Source organism: Rana temporaria, chromosome 10, assembly GCF_905171775.1.
Source record: "Rana temporaria chromosome 10, aRanTem1.1, whole genome shotgun sequence".
Taxonomy (NCBI): Eukaryota; Metazoa; Chordata; class Amphibia; order Anura; family Ranidae; genus Rana; species Rana temporaria.
Window position 1 is genome coordinate 132,027,878 of NC_053498.1, and position 17,919 is coordinate 132,045,796.

Consider the following 17,919-nt stretch of genomic DNA (forward strand, 5'->3'; position numbering starts at 1 on the left):
TAAGCTGCAATATAATAAATGTTTGCTTTTGGGTTTATTACAGCTTTCACCCCCCATCTCTGTACCCCCAGCAAGACCCCCTTATCACCAGAGTGGGGACAATATACTCAGCCAATAGACGCAGCAATCTGAAATCCAATGGCAATCCTTTGTGATGTCACACACGCATTTCTCAGCTTGAGCGACACTCCCAAGCCGGCTACAGATGGACAGATCTAATCTGCGATTCTAGATTGACTTGTGACACAGAGGAGATGATTTACTAAAACCCGGAGAGTGCGAAATCTGGTGCAGCTCTGCCTGGTAGCCAATCAGCTTCTAACTTCAGATTGTACAATTAACCACCTCAGCCCCGGAAGGATTTACCCCCTTAATGACCAGGCCATTTTTTGCGATACGGCGCTGCGTCGCTTTAACTGACAATTGCGCGGTCGTGTGACGTGGTACCCAAACAAAATTGACGTCCTTTTTTTTTCCTACAAATAGAGATTTATTTTATTGGTATTTGATCACCTCTGCGGTTTTTATTTTTTGTGCTATAAACAAAAATAGAGCGACAATTTTGAAGAAAAACATTTTATTTTTTTTACTTTTTGCTATAATATCCAAAAAAAAACAAACATTTTCATCAGTTTAGGTCGATACGTATTCTTCTACATATTTTTGGTAAAATAAAAGCGTATTTTGATTGGTTTGCGCAAAAGTTATCGCATCTACAAAATTGGGGATGGCATTTTTATTATTGTTGTTTTTTACTAGCAATGACGGCGATCTGCGATTTTTAGTGGGACTGCGACATTGCGGCGGACACTTTTTTGGCACCAGTGACATTTATACAGCGATCAGAGCTATAAATAGCCACTGATTTCTGTATAAATGTAACTGGCAGGGAAGGGGTTAACACTAGGGGGCGATCAAGGGGTTAAGTGTGTCCTAGGGAGGTGTTTCTAACTGTGGGGGGAGGGGACTGACTGGAGGAGGAGACAGATTGCTGTTCCTGATCACTAGGAACAGACGATCTCTCTCTACTCCCCTGTCAGAACGGGGATCTGTTTGTTTACATTGACAGATCCCTGTTCTGGCTCTCTGTGGAGCGATCGCAGGTGGCTGGCAGACATTACGGCCGCGGGCCACGCGCATCAGCTGCCCCGCTGCGCCTGCTATAGCTGTTAAAGGGACCGACGTACAGCTACGGCGATTTGCGGGAACGAGCCGACCTGCCGCCGTATATTGGTTGGCAAGCGCTTAACCACTTAAGCACCGCCTCCTGCACATTTACGTCGGCAGAATGGCACAGCTGGGCACAAGCACGTATAGGTACGTCCTGTGCTAGTACCCAGCCGTGGGTCACGGGCGCGCGCCTGCGACCCTGTCGAAGCTGCGGGACCCGCGGACCCGATCGCCGCTGGAGTCCCGCGATCGGTCCCCGTAGCTGAAGAACGGGGAGAGTCGTGTGTAAACACAGCTTCCCCGTTCTTAACTGTGGCGGCGTCATCGATCGTGTGATCCCTTTTATAGGGACACACAATCGATGACGTCACACCTACAGCCACCCCCCCCCCTACAGTTAGAAACACACATGAGGTCACACATAACCCCATCAGCGCCCCCTTGTGGTTAACTCCCAAACTGCAATTGTCATTTTCACAGTAGACAATGCATTTTAAATGCATTTTTTGCTGTGAAAATGACAATGGTCCCAAAAATGTGTCAAAATTGTCCGAAGTGTCCGCCATAATGTCACAGTCACGAAAAAAATCGCTGATCGCCGCCATTAGTAGTAAAGAATTTTTTTTTTTTATATAAAAATGCAATACAACTATCCCCTATTATTATGTAAACGCTATAAATTTGGCGCAAACCAACCGATAAACGCTTATTGCGATTTTTTTTTTACCAAAAATATGTAGAAGAATACGTATCGGCCTAAACTGAGGGAAAAAAATGTTTTTTTATATATTTTTGGGGGATATTTATTATAGCAAAAAGTAAAATAAATATGATTTTTTTTCAAAATTGTCGCTCTATTTTTGTTTATAGCGCAAAAAATAAAAACCGCTGAGGTGATCAAATACCACCAAAAGAAAGCTCTATTTGTGGGGAAAAAAAGGACGCCTATTTTGTTTGGGAGCCACGTCGCACGACCGCGCAATTGTCTGTTAAAGCGACGCAGTGCCGAATCGCAAAACCTGGCCGGGTCCTTTAGCTGCCTAAAGGTCCGGGTCCTAAGTGGTTAAGCTTTGACAATAAAACCTGGAAGCGGATTGGTTTCTGTGCAAATCTGCACCCGATTTTGCACTTTCCAGTTTTAGTAAATCAACCCCAGAGTGTCCCGTTGGGGGGAGATTTCCCTTCACTTCCTGTCCTGTAGACCCCCAATCCCTCAAAAAGCCAAAGGAAACCCCTTCTATGTTCACAGAAACCAGTGTTCCTATTGGAAGATTTTAACCATTCCCTATTCACAGGAAATAAGGATAACACATGTGCGCTGAACATGTGCTGCGTTGCATTGTTAGAGAATATTGCAGTGCGTAATTTTTATCATTTTTTTTTTTTTTTACTTTTATGTAACTTTATGCATTGCAACTCGTTGCAATGGAATGCACTGCGCAAAAAAATTAATAAAAAAAATTAAATAAAAGCAGCGCGTCCTTTTTGTTTTTTTGCCTTAAAAATTTGCGATGCATAAAGTTACATCGAAGTAAAAAAATAAATCAAGTAGACGTGCAGAAAGAAACAATTTGTTTTGTTTTGTTTCATTTCGATTTGTTATTTACATAAATTTGTTTATTTAAATACATTTTTTTTAAATTTTAAATTGTTTTCAGAATTAGTTCTGTTTAATCGTTTTTAAAATCGATTAAAATTTTTCGAATTTGGATCGATTCCAAACGTTTTCGAATCAATTTAGAATAGTTTTCTAATTCCAAAGTTTTCTAATTCAAATAGTTTTCCAAAAATAATAAAATAGAATGGAAAATAAAGGAATAGAATAGAAAAAATGATTATCATTTTTTTTTATTCTATTCCTTTTTTTTTTTTATTCTATTTTATTTCCCTTGAAAATTTAAAAACTATTTAAATTTTTTTAAATATTCAAAAACAGTTCGAAGTTGAATTTCGTCCAAATTTTTTCTGTTATTTCGGATTTGTTTAACCACTTCCATACCAGGCACTTGCGCACCTTCCTGCCCAAGCCAATTTTCAGCTTTAAGCGCTGTCGAACTTTGAATGACAATTGCGCGGTCATGCTACACTGTACCCAAATTAAATTTTTAACATTTTGTTACCACAAATAGAGCTTTCTTTTGGTGGTATTTGATCACCTCTGCGATATTTTTTTTTGCGCAACAACTAAAAAAAGACAGACATTTTTGAAAAAAATTAAGTTTTTATTTTTTTCTGTTAATTTTTTTTGTAAAAAAGTAAGTTTTCTTCTTCAATTATAGGCACTGATATGGCGGCACTGATGAGGTGGCACTGATGGGCACCGATGAGGTGGCACTGATGGGCACTGATGAGGCGGCCCTGATGGGCACTGATAGGCGGCACTGATAGGCACTGATAGGCGGCGCTGGTATGCGGCACTGATGGGCACTCATAGGCGGCACTGATGGGCACTCATAGGTGGCACTGATGGGCACTCATGGGTGGCAATTATGGGTGGCACTGATGGATACTTATGGGTGGCACAGATGGGCACTGATAGGTGGGCACTGGGCATAGATGGGCACTATAAGGTGGCACTGATGGATACTGGGTGGCACTGATGGACACTGAGGGGTGGCACTGATGGCATTGCTGGGCATCATTTCAGTCAGTGCCTATTTGTGGGCACTGATTGGCATCGATTGTGTTCAATTTTTTTTTGTGTGGCCATTTTTGCTCTATTAAGCACCAGGGGGCACTCCCTGGTGGTCCAGTGTTGGCATCCGAGGGGGGGCTGTGCTGATAAACAATCAGCGCGAACCCCCCTATCAGGAGAGCCGCCGATCGGCTCTCCTCTACTCGTGTCTGTCAGACGCGAGTGAGGAAGAGCCAATCAACGGCTCTTCCTGTTTACATCGCGATCAGCCGTAATTGGACACGGCTGATCACGTGGTAAAGAGTCTCCGCCGGAGGCTCTTTACCGAGATCAGAGATGCAGGGTGTCAGACTGACACCCCGCATCACCGATCGCCGCGCTGCGCGCCCCCACGGCATGTAATCCTGCAGGACGTCAATAGACGTCCAGTCAGGATTTCACAACCACTTCCCGGACGTCAATTGACTATTGACCAGGGGCGGGAAGTGGTTAAATTCAGTACTATTCAAATTTCGGAAATCCCAATGTATTTATTCTATTCATTCTAATTCGGAAATTCAAACTTTTAAATTCGGTACTTTTGTAATTTGCAAATTCGGATACATCCAAATTTCTGAAAAACGAAAATTTGTCTGAATTTTAATCCGGAATGAAACAAGCCGCACATGCCTAATGGGAAGTAGGTTATATGGTTTCCAATGGCATAGTTCACACACCAGAGCAGTTCCAGAAAAAAAAAAAGGAGAACATGCTGCATTTTCCCTGCACTGGAACGCTGTAAAACACATCAAAAGAGCACTGAAATGCACTGAAACGCATTAAAAATGCACTGGACCCTAGTATATATAAAAAAAAGAAAAAACAGGAAAAAAAGCACCTGGAATGCATCCAGAAACGCATCAAAAACACGCATTCAGAAACGCATCTGGAACAGATCTGGAGTGCGTTTTTTTTTGGTGTGAACCGGCCCTTAGCAAACAGATCCCCGTTCTGAGAGGAGAGACAGATCGTCTGTTCCTAGTGATCAGGAACAGCAACCTCTCTCCTCCTCCAGTCAGTCCCCTCCCCCCCACAGTTAGAAACACCTCCCAGGGAACACATTTAACCCCTTGATCGCCCCCTAGTGTTATCCCCTTTCCTTGCCAGTGACATTTATACAGCATTCAGAGCATGTTTATAGCACTGATCGCTGTATAAAGGTCACTGGTCCCAAAAAAGTGTCAAAAGTGTCCGATCTGTTCACCGTAATGTCGCAGTCCCGCTAAAAATCGCTGATCCCTCGCGTGAAAAACATGATAAAAAGTTGGAAAAAAAAGCATAACATTCTAATGATCACCCTGCAGATGCCTGGATCACTATTGCCATTGTGCCCTGAGCAGCAGAGCTGACAATCTAAAAGGTTTGAAATGTACATAAAATGCTGCTTCTGATTTTTTTTTTTGGATGAATAATTTTTTTTTTCCGGTGAGGATGCCTCAGATTTGAACATCGGAAATTGTAGCGCAGCGAACGCAGAGGGATCAGTACTGGACCTGCGTCAGTTAGGCTGCATTCGCTCCTGCGTGTTTCCTAATCGGGTGCTAATACAGAAATGTGCGATTTGGCCACCCGTTTCGCAAACGCGCTGCAATCGCAGGATCATTGCTTGTTAATGGCATCTGAAGCGTTCGTTTTTTCCCCCGCGTTTGTGGTGTAATGAAACGCGCACTGAAGAAACGCCCATCGCTCCATGACCGGAAAGATTCTGGAGCTACATTTGTCGCATATAGTGCAGCGCAAAACGCACAGAAAACGCAAACGTGCCAATCCTGTGACGCTCGGGTTGCGAATGGGACCTTACAGGGGTTTTCTGATCTGTCTATAGGGAGGTGTGACAATCCCTTATAGGCACAGATTGGGGGGGGTCGGCAGTATTCAAGGATAGGACTGTAAGTGATCGATCGCATTTCTTTTTCCCCTCCATGCAACTTTATAATCTGATTGATCGAAATGCGATCAAATTTACGACTGAATTAACTGATTTGATGCAAAACGATCAATGGCTTTCCACCCTTGCCAATCAACTCAGACTGATCAAATCTGATCCAAACTACGTCACAATGGATCGGAATGGAACTTATGAATAATCAATCAGTTCATTCTTTTTGAATCTGATCAATAAAATCAGAGCAGGTACGACCGCTAAAATGGTCCAATCAGAGATATGATCAGATCATTTGATACTCTTAACGATCGTGTCAAATTATCGACCTTAATATTGGTGGCTTTGATTTTATTATCCGATCAATGTGCGCTTCGATCAAAACAACTGAATCTGCAAACGATTGAACGCCTATAACTTCCGTTCTGATTGATTTTAGACTTTATTTTAAATCAGATTTGATCAAACTGAGCCGATCGTCTAGTGTGCAAAATAATTGATTGATTGAGATACTTTATTTATTGATTATGATCGTATTGTATAATTGATCAGATTCCGAGATTACATTGGGGATACAAGATGTGCAAATGATAATCTATGACTGTATCTTAACTATCGATTAAAATCCACTTCTTTGTGTGTAGCATATTGATCCAATAGTTTATTGACTATAGATCAGTTACTCCTATTAAAAAGATTGATAGGAAAATAAATTGATCGTTTTTCGAGGCGTGTACAAGATCAGATTTTCCATCCAGACCGATCAGGATCATCATAATTACATTGATCAGTTTTGCTTGAATTTGATTGATTGGTTTTTCAATAATTTATAAATCTGATCGCATTATTGATCAGATGGTGCCCCATTCTAAGATACTTTGATTAGGAATACAGTTGTATTTTGATTGATTAGGTTATAAGATTACACAGTGGGATGGATCATTTATAATCCTATCTTAGCTATCGATCGAAATCCACTTCCTTAAGTGTGGTATATTGATTGAATAGTTTATCAACTATAGATTGGTTACTCCTATTGAAAAAGGTTACTAGGAAAAGTTATTGATCATTTTTTGAGGCGTGTACAAGATCAGATTTTCCATTCCGACCGATCAGGATAATCACAATGAAATTGATCAGTATTGCTTGAAACTGATTGATGGCTTTTCAATAATTCATCAATCTGATCACATTATTAATCAGATGGTTACATGTGTGGTAACCACAATGCAGATAGGCGCCGAGCTACCATCTGTGCCCCATTCTTAGATACTTTGATTATGAATATGGTTATATTTTGATTGATCAGATTATAAGATTGCATTACAACATAAGATAACTTATAATCATATCTTAGCTATCGATCGAAATCCACTTTTAAGTTTGTTATATCAATTGATTTGTTTATTGACTATCTATTGGTTACTCCTATTAAAAAAGGTTACTAGGAAAAGTAATTGATCATTTTTCCTATCTTAGCTATCGATCGAAATCCACTTCCTTAAGTATATTGATTGAGTAGTTTATCAACTATAGATTGGTTACTCCTATTGAAAAAGATTAATAGGAAAAGTAATTGATCATTTTTCGAGGCGTGTACAAGATCAGATTTTCCATCCAGACTGATCAGGATAATATCAATTAAATCGATCAGTTTTGCTTGAAATTGATTGGTTTTTCAATCATTCATAAATCTGATCGCATTATTGATCAGATGGTTACATTTATGGTCACCACAATGCAGATAGATGTTGAGCTAAATCTGATTGCATTATCGATCAGATCGTTACATGTATGCCCACCATATGGCAGATAGGTGCCAGGCTACCATCTGTGCCCCATTCTTAGATACATTGATTAGGAATACGGTTGTAATTTGATTGATTAGGTTATAAGATTACACAGTGGGAACAGAGAGGGCGACAGATTTATAATCCTATTTTAGCTATCGATCAAAATCCACTTCCTTAAGTGTGGTAGATCGATTGAATAGTTTATCAACTATTGATCGGTTACTCCTATTGAAAAAGGTTACTAGGAAAAGTAATTTATCATTTTTTGAGGTGTGTAAAAGCTCAGATTTTCCATCCAGACCGATCAGAAAAATCTCAATTAAATTGATAAATTTTGCTTGAATTTGATTGATGGTTTTTCAATAATTCATAAATCTGATCGCATTATTGATCGACATGTGTGGCCACCATAATGCAGATAGGCGCCGAGCTACCATCTGTGCCCCATTCTTAGATACTTTGATATGGTTATATATTGATTGATCAGATTATAAGATTTTATTACAACATAAGATAACTTAAAATCATATTTTAGCTATCGATCGAAATCCACTTCCTTAAGTTTGGCATATTGATTTATTAGTTCATTGACTATATATATCGATTGAAAGAGCTCCATAGGAAAACAAATTGATCATTTATCGAGGCGTGTACAAACTCAGGTTTTCCATCCAGACCGATCAGAATAATCTCAATTAAATTGATCAGTTTTTCTTGAATTTGATTGATTTTCATAAATAAATCTGATCGCATTATTGATCAGATGGTTACATGTCTGGTCACCATAATGCTGAGATACCATCTGTGCCCCATTCTTAGATACTATGAAAATTTGTTGCATTTTGTTACATTTTGTTACATTGTTGTATTTTAATCGATCAGATTATAAGACTACATAGTGGGAACAGAAATGTGACAGATATTATTCTTCTTATTATACAGAATTTATATAGCGCCAACAGTTTACGCAGCGCTCAACAACATAAGATAACTTATAATCATATCTTAGCTTATTAGGAAAATAAATTGATCATTTTTCCACTTCCCTAAGTGTGGCACATCGATTGAATCATTTATCGACTATAGATCGGTTACTATAGATCGGTTACTATAGATTGGTTACTATAGATCGGTTACTCCTATTAGAAGAGATACTTATGAAAATAAATTGATCATTTTTCCACGTCCCTAAGTGTGGCACATCAATTGAATTGTTTATCGACTATAGATCGCTTACTATAGATCGGTTACTATAGATCGGTTACTATAGATCGGTTACTATAGATCGGTTACTATAGATCGGTTACTATAGATCGCTTACTATAGATCGGTTACTATAGATCGCTTACTATAGATCGGTTACTATAGATCGGTTACTATAGATCGGTTACTATAGATCGGTTACTATAGATCGGTTACTCCTATTAGAAGAGATACTTATGAAAATAAATTGATCATTTTTTGAAGTGTGAATGAGATCAGATTTCCATCCAGACCGATCACAATAATAATATTGATTAAATCAATGGGTTTTGCTTAAAATTGACCGATGGCTTTTCAATAATTGATAGATAGGATTGCATTATTGGGTTCTATGAAGAATCGATCGATCGGATGGTTAGATGTATGGCCACCATAATACAGACAGGAGCTGAGCTGCCATCTGTGCCCCATTCTCATTCAAAGAGAGGCAATAAAGTGTCCCCCCCCCCCATGCTGGGCTATAGAGATCTATAGAGATGAGAGGAAGAAGAAGAGGAACACAAAGTATCACACGTGGGAATAGAAAGTATCATAGATGGGAAGATAAAGTATCAGATGGGATACAAAGTATTATAGATGGTGGGATACAAAGTATTATAGGTGATAATACAAAGTATCATAAATGGGAATACAATGTATCAGATGGGAATATAAAGTATCAGATGGGATACAAAGTATTATAGATGAAAATATAAAGTATCATAGATGATAATACAAAGTATCACACATGGGAATAGAAAGTATCATAGATGGGAAGATAATGTATCAAAGATGGGAATGTAAATTATTATAGATGGGAATACAAAGTATCACATAAAGGAATACAATGTATCCGCGATGAGAATATAAAGTATAAGAGATGGGAATACAAAGTATCACATATAGGAATACAATGTATCATAGATGGGGATATAAAGTATTATAGTTGAGAATACAAAGTATCATAGATGGGAATATAAAGTATCACATATAGGAATACAATGTATCAGATGGGAATATAAAGTCAGGAGAAGAGGGAATACAAAGTATCAGATGGGAATATGAAGTATTATACATGGGAATACAATGTATCACATAGATGGGAATACAATGTATCACACGTTAGAATACAAAGTATCAGACGGGAATACAATGTATCACACATTAGAATACAATGTATCAGATATAGAAATACAAAGTATCAGATGGGAATATAAAGTCAGGAGAAGAGGGAATACAAACTATCAGATGGGAATATGAAGTATTATAGATGGGGATATAAAGTATAAGAGATGGGAATGCAAAGTATCCGATGTGAATATAAAGTCTTATAGATGGGAATACAATGTATCACACATTAGAATACAATGTATCATCACACATTAGAATACAAAGTATCATAGAAGAGGGAATGCCACTTACAGCCAGTTGCTGGCATTGGCGGAGAAGACGGCCAGTATGATCATCAGAAGGGACCTGAGGAAGTATTCGGGGGTCATCCTGAGAATATTGGGGGGTCCAATGATCTCCAATAACAATGAGCAGGTGGTAGCTCCTCAGTGTACAGATCCCAGGGGTAAAGTCCCCCCACTCTCCTCCTCACAGGGGTCCCGACTTTGATGGAAGAAGCGGGGTATAGTCCGGGAAGGTGGTCGGTGCCCGTCCAGTGCCAGCGATGGATGGTGAGCTCCCCCCGGGCACTGGGCTTTAACTCGGGAGCGCAGGTGGCAGGCAGCACAGCGACCTCTAGCGGGTGACAGCGGCGGTGATAAGTGGCTGCAGCAGCGCAGAGCGTGTCTCCCTCCGAGCAGCGCCTGGGTCAGACTCCGAATGTCAGCTCAGCTGGAGGAATCCCGGGGTGGAAGCAACAAGCGGAGGGGAGGGGGGCGGGGCCGGGGGACGGACCTGGACGGTGATACCCGGGCGGGGTTACAGGACACCCCCATCCCGGGGCGGGACAGGAGGAGAAGAACTTTCATTCATAGCGCTGCCAGTGTGTGTGCGGAGTACAGTGCCGGCCGGGGGAGAGAGAGAGAACACCGTCCGGGGACATCCCATCATACACTCCATATCACCTCCATATTACCGGGGACATCCCATCATATCAGCTCCTGGTACTCGACATTTTTTGGGGGGCGCAAAAAAACAAAACAAAAAAAAAAAACATAAATTGCAGCCTCACTGTGCCCATCAAACGCAGCTACTGTGCCCATCAATTGTCGCCACTGTGCCCATCAAACGCAGCTACTGTGCCCATCAATTGTCGCCACTGTGCCCATCAATTGCCACCACTGTGCCCATCAAACGCAGCCACTGTGCCCACCAATTTCCACCACTGTGCCTATCAATTGCCACCACTGTGCCCATCAAACGCAGCCACTGTGCCCAGCAATTGTCGTCACTGTGCCATGCCATCAATTGTCGCCACTGTGCCATCAATTGTCACCACTGTGCATCAAACGCAGCCACTGTGCCATGCCATCAAACGCAGCCACTGTGCCATGCCATCAAACGCAGCCACTGTGCCATGCCATCAAACGCAGTCACTGTGCCATGCCATCAAACGCAGTCACTGTGCCATGCCATCAAACGCAGCCACTGTGCCATGCCATCAAACGCAGCCACTGTGCCATGCCATTAAACGCAGCCACTGTGCCATCAATTGTCATTACTGTGCTCATCAATTGTCGCCACTGTCCTATCAATTGTCGTCACTGTGCCATGCTATCAATTGTCGCCACTGCGCCATCAATTATCACCACTGTGCCATGCCATAAAACACAGTCACTGTGCCATGCCATCAAACACAGCCACTGTGCCATGCCATCAAATGCAGCCACTGTGCCATCAATTGTCACCACTGTGCCCATCAATTGTCACCACTGTGCCCATCAATTGTCACCACTGTGCCCATCAATTGTCGCCACTGTGCCCATCAAACGCAGGCACTGTGCCATGCTATCAATTGTTGCCACTGTACCATCAATTGTCACCACAGTGCCATGCCATTAAACGCAGCCACTGTGCCATGCCATCAAACGCAGCCACTGTGCCCATCAATTGTCGCCACTGTGCCCATCAATTGTCGCCACTGTGCCAATCAATTGCCGCCAGTTTGCCCCCTCAAAAACCGTCAGATTGCTTCCCCGTCCCCCGGCACTTACCTTTCTCGGGTCAGCCGTCCTCCCTCCGCGTTTCCTCGATGTCTTCTCCCGAGTCCCGCCCTCGATGTTGCTTCAGCCAATCAGGTTACCGGTAACCAGACTCAGTGAACCTGATTGGCTGAGACAAGTGTCAGTGTTAACCAGGGAACGCACACCCCCTTCCTCCCCATGGTTAACTATTTGGAAGCCGATTAGAGCCAACAGGCTGTAATCGGAAAGCCTATCAGAGCCGCTGGCTCTTATAGACACTTCCAAACACCAACAAACTGCTGTTATTCAGATGGCCGGTGCTCACCATGCAATGCATAAGTCTCTATGTATTGTACACTTGAGTGACGGCACAGGGGAGAGAGGGCGCGGCGCTCCTGCGCCCACTATCGACGCACCGCCACTGATCCCATCATATCACCTCCATATTACTGGGGACATCCCATCATACACTCCATATTACCGGGGACATCCCATCATACACTCCATATCACCGGGACATCCCATCATACACTCCATATTACCGGGGACATCCCATCATACACTCCATATCACCGGGACATCCCATCATACACTTCATATCACCGGGACATCCCATCATACACTCCATATCACTGGGACATCCCATCATACACTCCATATCACCAGGGACATCCCATCATACACTCCATATTACCGGGGACATCCCATCATACACTCCATATCACCGGGACATCCCATCATACACTCCATATCACCGGGGACATCCCATCATACACTCCATATCACCGGGGACATCCCATCATACACTCCATATCACCGGGACATCCCATCATACACTCCATTTTGATGGGCACTGATGATGGTTACTGATAGGTGGCACTGATGGGCACTCATAGGCGGCACTGATGGGTACTTATGGGTGGCACTGATGGGTACTTATGGGTGGCACTGATGGGTACTTATGGGTGGCACTGATGGGTACTTATGGGTGGCACAGATGGGCACTGATAGGTGGGCACTGATGGACACTGATGGGTAACACTGATGCCCAGAGGCGATTCATTTCTCATGTGTTTCGCTTTACAAGTTTCTCACTCACTCACTCATACTGATGGGTGGCATTGCTGTGCATCACTGTTTTTATATTGACCATTATGTTGCCAGTCAGTGCCTATTTGTGGGCACTGATTGGCATCTATTGTGCTTATTTTTTCATATGTGGATGGCCATGGGGTACATACCTGGCCATCCACATGTTGCCCCCTTCCCTGGTGGTCCTGGGCGGCATAATGGTGGTGCTGGGCAGGGATCCGAGGGGGGGGCTGCGCTGATAAACAATCCGCGAAGACCCCCCCTGTCAGGAGAGCCGCCGATCAGCTCTCCTCTACTCGTGTCTATCAGACGCGAGTGAGGAAAAGGCGATCAACGGCTCTTCCTGTGTACATCGTGATCAGCCGTGATTGGACACGGCTGATCACGTGGTAAAGAGCCTCTGTCGGAGGCTCTTTACTGAGATCGGTGTAGCGGTGTGTCAGATTGACACACCGCACCACCAATCGCCGCAATGCGCGCCCCACTAAGGACTATGCTATGACTAAGCACTAGTTTCAGTGCGAAACGCGTCAGCAGTTGGGTTTTGTTTTATTTTGCTGTGACTTGTAGTGCTGTCCTTCTTTTAATAAAGGCTACAATTTGTTCAGAGTGCGGCTGTCCAGAGACAATTTTTGTTCCTGCTTTGCAATGCGCGCCCCACCCGCTGTTATCCTGCTGGACGTCATATGACGTCCAGTCAGGATAATGCAACCACTTCCCGGACGTCAATCTGCTATTGACCGGGCGGGAAGTGGTTAAACCTCATTTGCCATGTAGTTGCCCACCACATTAATTTGTTCAGATCTTCTTGCAAGGTTCCCACATCCTGCGGAGACGTTGTTGCCCTGCTTAGCTTAGTATCGTCCCTAAATACGGAGGTTGAACCGTTTACCCCCATCCTCCTGGTCATTTATGAATACATTAAATAGGATTGGTCCCAGTACAGAACCCTGAGGGCAGGGCCGCCATGAGGGGGGTACAGGCAGTACACCTATAAGGGGTCCGGAGGTTCCAAGGGGCCCCAGATGGCAACCCCCCATTTTTTTTATTTATTTTTTATAAAAAAATATATATATTTTTTAATATATTTCTATTTTATTTTGTATTAAAAGGGACAATTTTATTTTTTATTTTTTAGAGGTCCGGAGGCCCCCAGGGCCCTGGATGGCAACCCCCCATTTTTTTTATTTTTTTTTTATAAAAAAATATATATATTTTTTAATATATTTCTATTTTATTTTTTATTAAAAGGGACAATTTTTTTTTTTTTTTTTTAGGGGTCCGGAGGTCCCCAGGGCCCCGGATGACAACCCCCTTTTTTTTTATAAAAACAATCTTGTTTTTATATATTTTTTTATATATATATATATATATATATATATATATATATATATATATATATATATATATATATATATATATATATATATATATATATATATATATATATATATATTTTTTTTAAATGTTTATTTTTTTTATTAAAGGGCCCAGAGGTTTCTTTTTTTTTTATTAAATGGCCCCAGATTGCAACCCCCCTTTAAAAAAAAATATATATATATATATTTTTTTATATATTTTTTTAATTTCTTTTTATTAAAGTATTAAAGGGCCCCCCGCTTCTCAAATCGCGACAGTACCCCCCCCCGCTTCTCAATTTCAGGCGGCAGCACCCCCCCCCCCCCGGTTCTCTGCTCCAGGAGGGCCCATGTCTGAAGCTGTGTAAGGGGCCCCATAATTCCTGATGGCGGCTCTGCCTGAGGGACCCCACTACCTCATTGATCACCACCCTCTGGACTCGCCCTTGTAGCCAGTTTCCAATCCATGTATCCATGTACTCACCCTATGGTCCAGCGGACCTTATTTTGAGTACATAGCTTGGCTACGGGGGCGAGTGGTGTGGTGCTTCAATTTGCATTTTTTTATTACAAGCAGCCAAAGAACATGATCTGCTTATGGTCAGACTGAAGGGCATTAGTATGATTCAGATCCTCCCTGGACCGCCCGCGGCAGGCATCTCCTGCCTGAGACTGACAGTCGAAGTTGGAATTTTCCTATCCAATCACTATTGTTTTGCCTGGAGATAGGATGGGACTGGGTGTGCCTGTAGAGTGTTTCCTCTCCATAGATACAAGCACACTCCTCAGACATGTAGATTTCTACTCTCATCTTTTGTTCAAAAGATAATTTGGTGAGCAGATCCTGAATTCCCGTAGGTAGTTTAAGGTCATTGGGAGCCAATGGAAGCCTGGCTCTGTCTGTGCCTGCCCTGGCAAATTGACTTTTATGACAAATTAAAGGTGAGTGACTCACGGCATTTAACATTCTTCCATATTATTTATACTAATTATTATTTAACCTCTTCAGCCCCAGAAAGTTCCAACCCCCTTAATGACCAGGCATTTTTTTGCGATACCGCACTGCGACGCTTTAACCTGCCTGGCGGTCTTCCCGAGTCTGACTCGGGGTTAGATTTTCCTGCTGCGAGCGGAAACCCCGAGTCAGACTCGGGCTTGCCTCGCTAGATCCACAGGCACAAGTTACTTACCTTGTCCCTGGATCCAGCGATGCCACCGCGCTGTGTGAGCGAGTGGGTCCTCGCTCGATTCACACAGTGCCTCCGTGTGACGCCGATCTCCGTTCCCTGCGACGTTACGACGCACGGGGACGGAGAACGGCGCCAAATTCAAAAAAGTAAACAAACACCTTACATACAGTATACTGTAATCTTATAGATTACAGTACTGTATGTAAAAAAAACACACCCCCCTGTCCCTAGTGGTCTGTCCTGTGTCATGCATGTCATTTTATATAATAAAAACGTTTCTTTCTCCCTGCAAACTGTAGATTGTCCATAGCAACCAAAAGTGTCCCTTTATGTCAAAAATAGTTTTAGATCAGCTAAAAAACAGCGATAATAAATTATAATCACTTGCAGAATTGTGCGATAGCGATTTGTGGGGAAATTCGTCATAAAAAAAAAAAAATAATGACAGCAACAATTCTGCAACTGAGCAAATTTCAGTGATTTTGATTTGATTACATTATTGAATAATTTTTATTATAATTATATTATTATTTGTTATAATTATTTATAATTATTTATTATATTATAATTTATAATTTTGTTTTTAAAAAAATGTCATACCCGGGATGCCTACTAGACTCTTGTTTGGTCAGATTTAAGTGAGTTATTTCTAAAAATTACAGACCTACAATATAAAACGCCAAATTTCCTTGCAAATAATGGTACCGCTTTCAGCATGTTTTTTCTGACAGAATCATACCGCCAGGGAGGTTAACTGACAATTGCGCGGTCGTGCGACGCTGTACCCAAACAAAATTGATGTCCTCTTTTCCCCACAAATAGAGCTTTCTTTTGGTGGTATTTGATCACATCTGCAGTTTTCTACTTTTTGCTATAATAAATATCCCCCAAAAATATATAAAACAAATATTTTTTTCCTCAGTTTAGGCCGAAACGTATTCTTTTACATATTTTGTACTTTTTGCTATAATAAAAATTATAAAAAAAAAAAAAAAAGTCTTCATCAGTATAGGCCGATGTATTCTTCGACATATTTTTGGTAAAAAAAACCCCCAAAAAAACGCAATAAGCGTATATTGATTGGTTTGCGTAAAAGTTATATAGCTAGATTCAGGTAGGAGAGCCTAGCGTTAGGCAGGCGTAGCGTATCGCATATACGCTACGCCGCCGTAAGTTAGAGAGGCAAGTGCTGTATTCACAAAGCACTTGCGTCCTAAGTTACGGCGGCGTAGCGTAAATGTGCCGGCCTAAGCGCGCCAAATTCAAATTGTGAAGAGGTGGGCGTGTTTTATGCTAATGAATCGTGACCCGACGTGATTGAGGTTTTTTACCAACGGCACATGCACCGTCCGTGGACATATCCCAGTGCGCATGCTCCAAATTACGCCGCAAAGACTTATTGGTTTAGACGTGAACGTAAATTACGCCCAGCCCCATTCACGGACGACTTACGCAAATGACGTAAAAATTTGACGCGGTTCCGACGTCTATACTTAACATTGGCTGGGCCAGCTTTTTGGTGGACTAACTTTACGCCTGAAAACGCCTTACGTAAACGGCGTATCTTTACTGCGACGGGCAAGCGTACGTTAGTAAATAAGCGTATCTCGCTGATTTACGCATTCTAGGCGTAAATCAGCGTACACGCCCCTAGCGGCCAGCCTATGGATAAAAAAACGATAGAAAAATACGATCGTCTGTGCGGAACTCTTTCGAAGAAAAATCCACGCATGCTCAGAATCAAGCCGACGCATGCTCAGAAGCATTGAACTTCATTTTTTTTCGGCTCGTCGTAGTGTTTTAAGGCTCCGCGTTTTGGCACGATGGTGTGTAGGCAAGACTGATGAAAGTCAGCATTATCGGATATCCGATGAAAAAATCCATCGGATTAGATTCCATCAGATAGCCGATCGTGTGTACAGGGTAGGGCTGTCTTAATGAGAGGGCACACCTGGGCACTGCCCAGGGGCCCCAGCTGTATGGGGGCCCCCTGCCCTTTCCCCTAAGCAGCTAGATATCCCCCCAGTACTCTGACCCCTCTACACCCCAGATATCCCCCCAGCACTCTGACCCCTTTACACCCCAGATATCCCCCCAGTACTCTGACCCCTCTACACCCCAGATATCCCCCCAGCACTCTGACCCATCTACACCCCAGATATCCCCCCAGAACTCTGACCCCTCTACACCCCAGATACCCCCCCAGAACTCTGACCCCTCTACACCCCAGATATCCCCCCAGAACTCTGACCCCTCTACACCCCAGATATCCCCCCAGCACTCTGACCCCTCTACACCCCAGATATCCCCCCAGCACTCTGACCCCTCTACACCCCAGATACCCCCCCAGCACTCTGACTCCTCTACACCCCAGATACCCCCCC

General features: G+C 42.6%; 1 protein-coding gene across 1 annotated transcript in view; it reads right to left on the reverse strand.

Annotated features, from left to right (window-relative positions):
• The window catches only part of WNT4 (Wnt family member 4), a 95,474-nt gene extending 84,884 nt beyond the window's left edge, over positions 1 to 10,590 (reverse strand). Inside the window, exon 1 of the mRNA XM_040326289.1 lies at positions 10,184 to 10,590. Within this exon, the coding sequence (XP_040182223.1) occupies positions 10,184 to 10,260 (77 nt within the window). The 5' untranslated portion in view covers positions 10,261 to 10,590. The remainder of the gene's footprint in view (positions 1 to 10,183) is intronic.
• Positions 10,591 to 17,919: the final 7,329 nt, after the last annotated feature.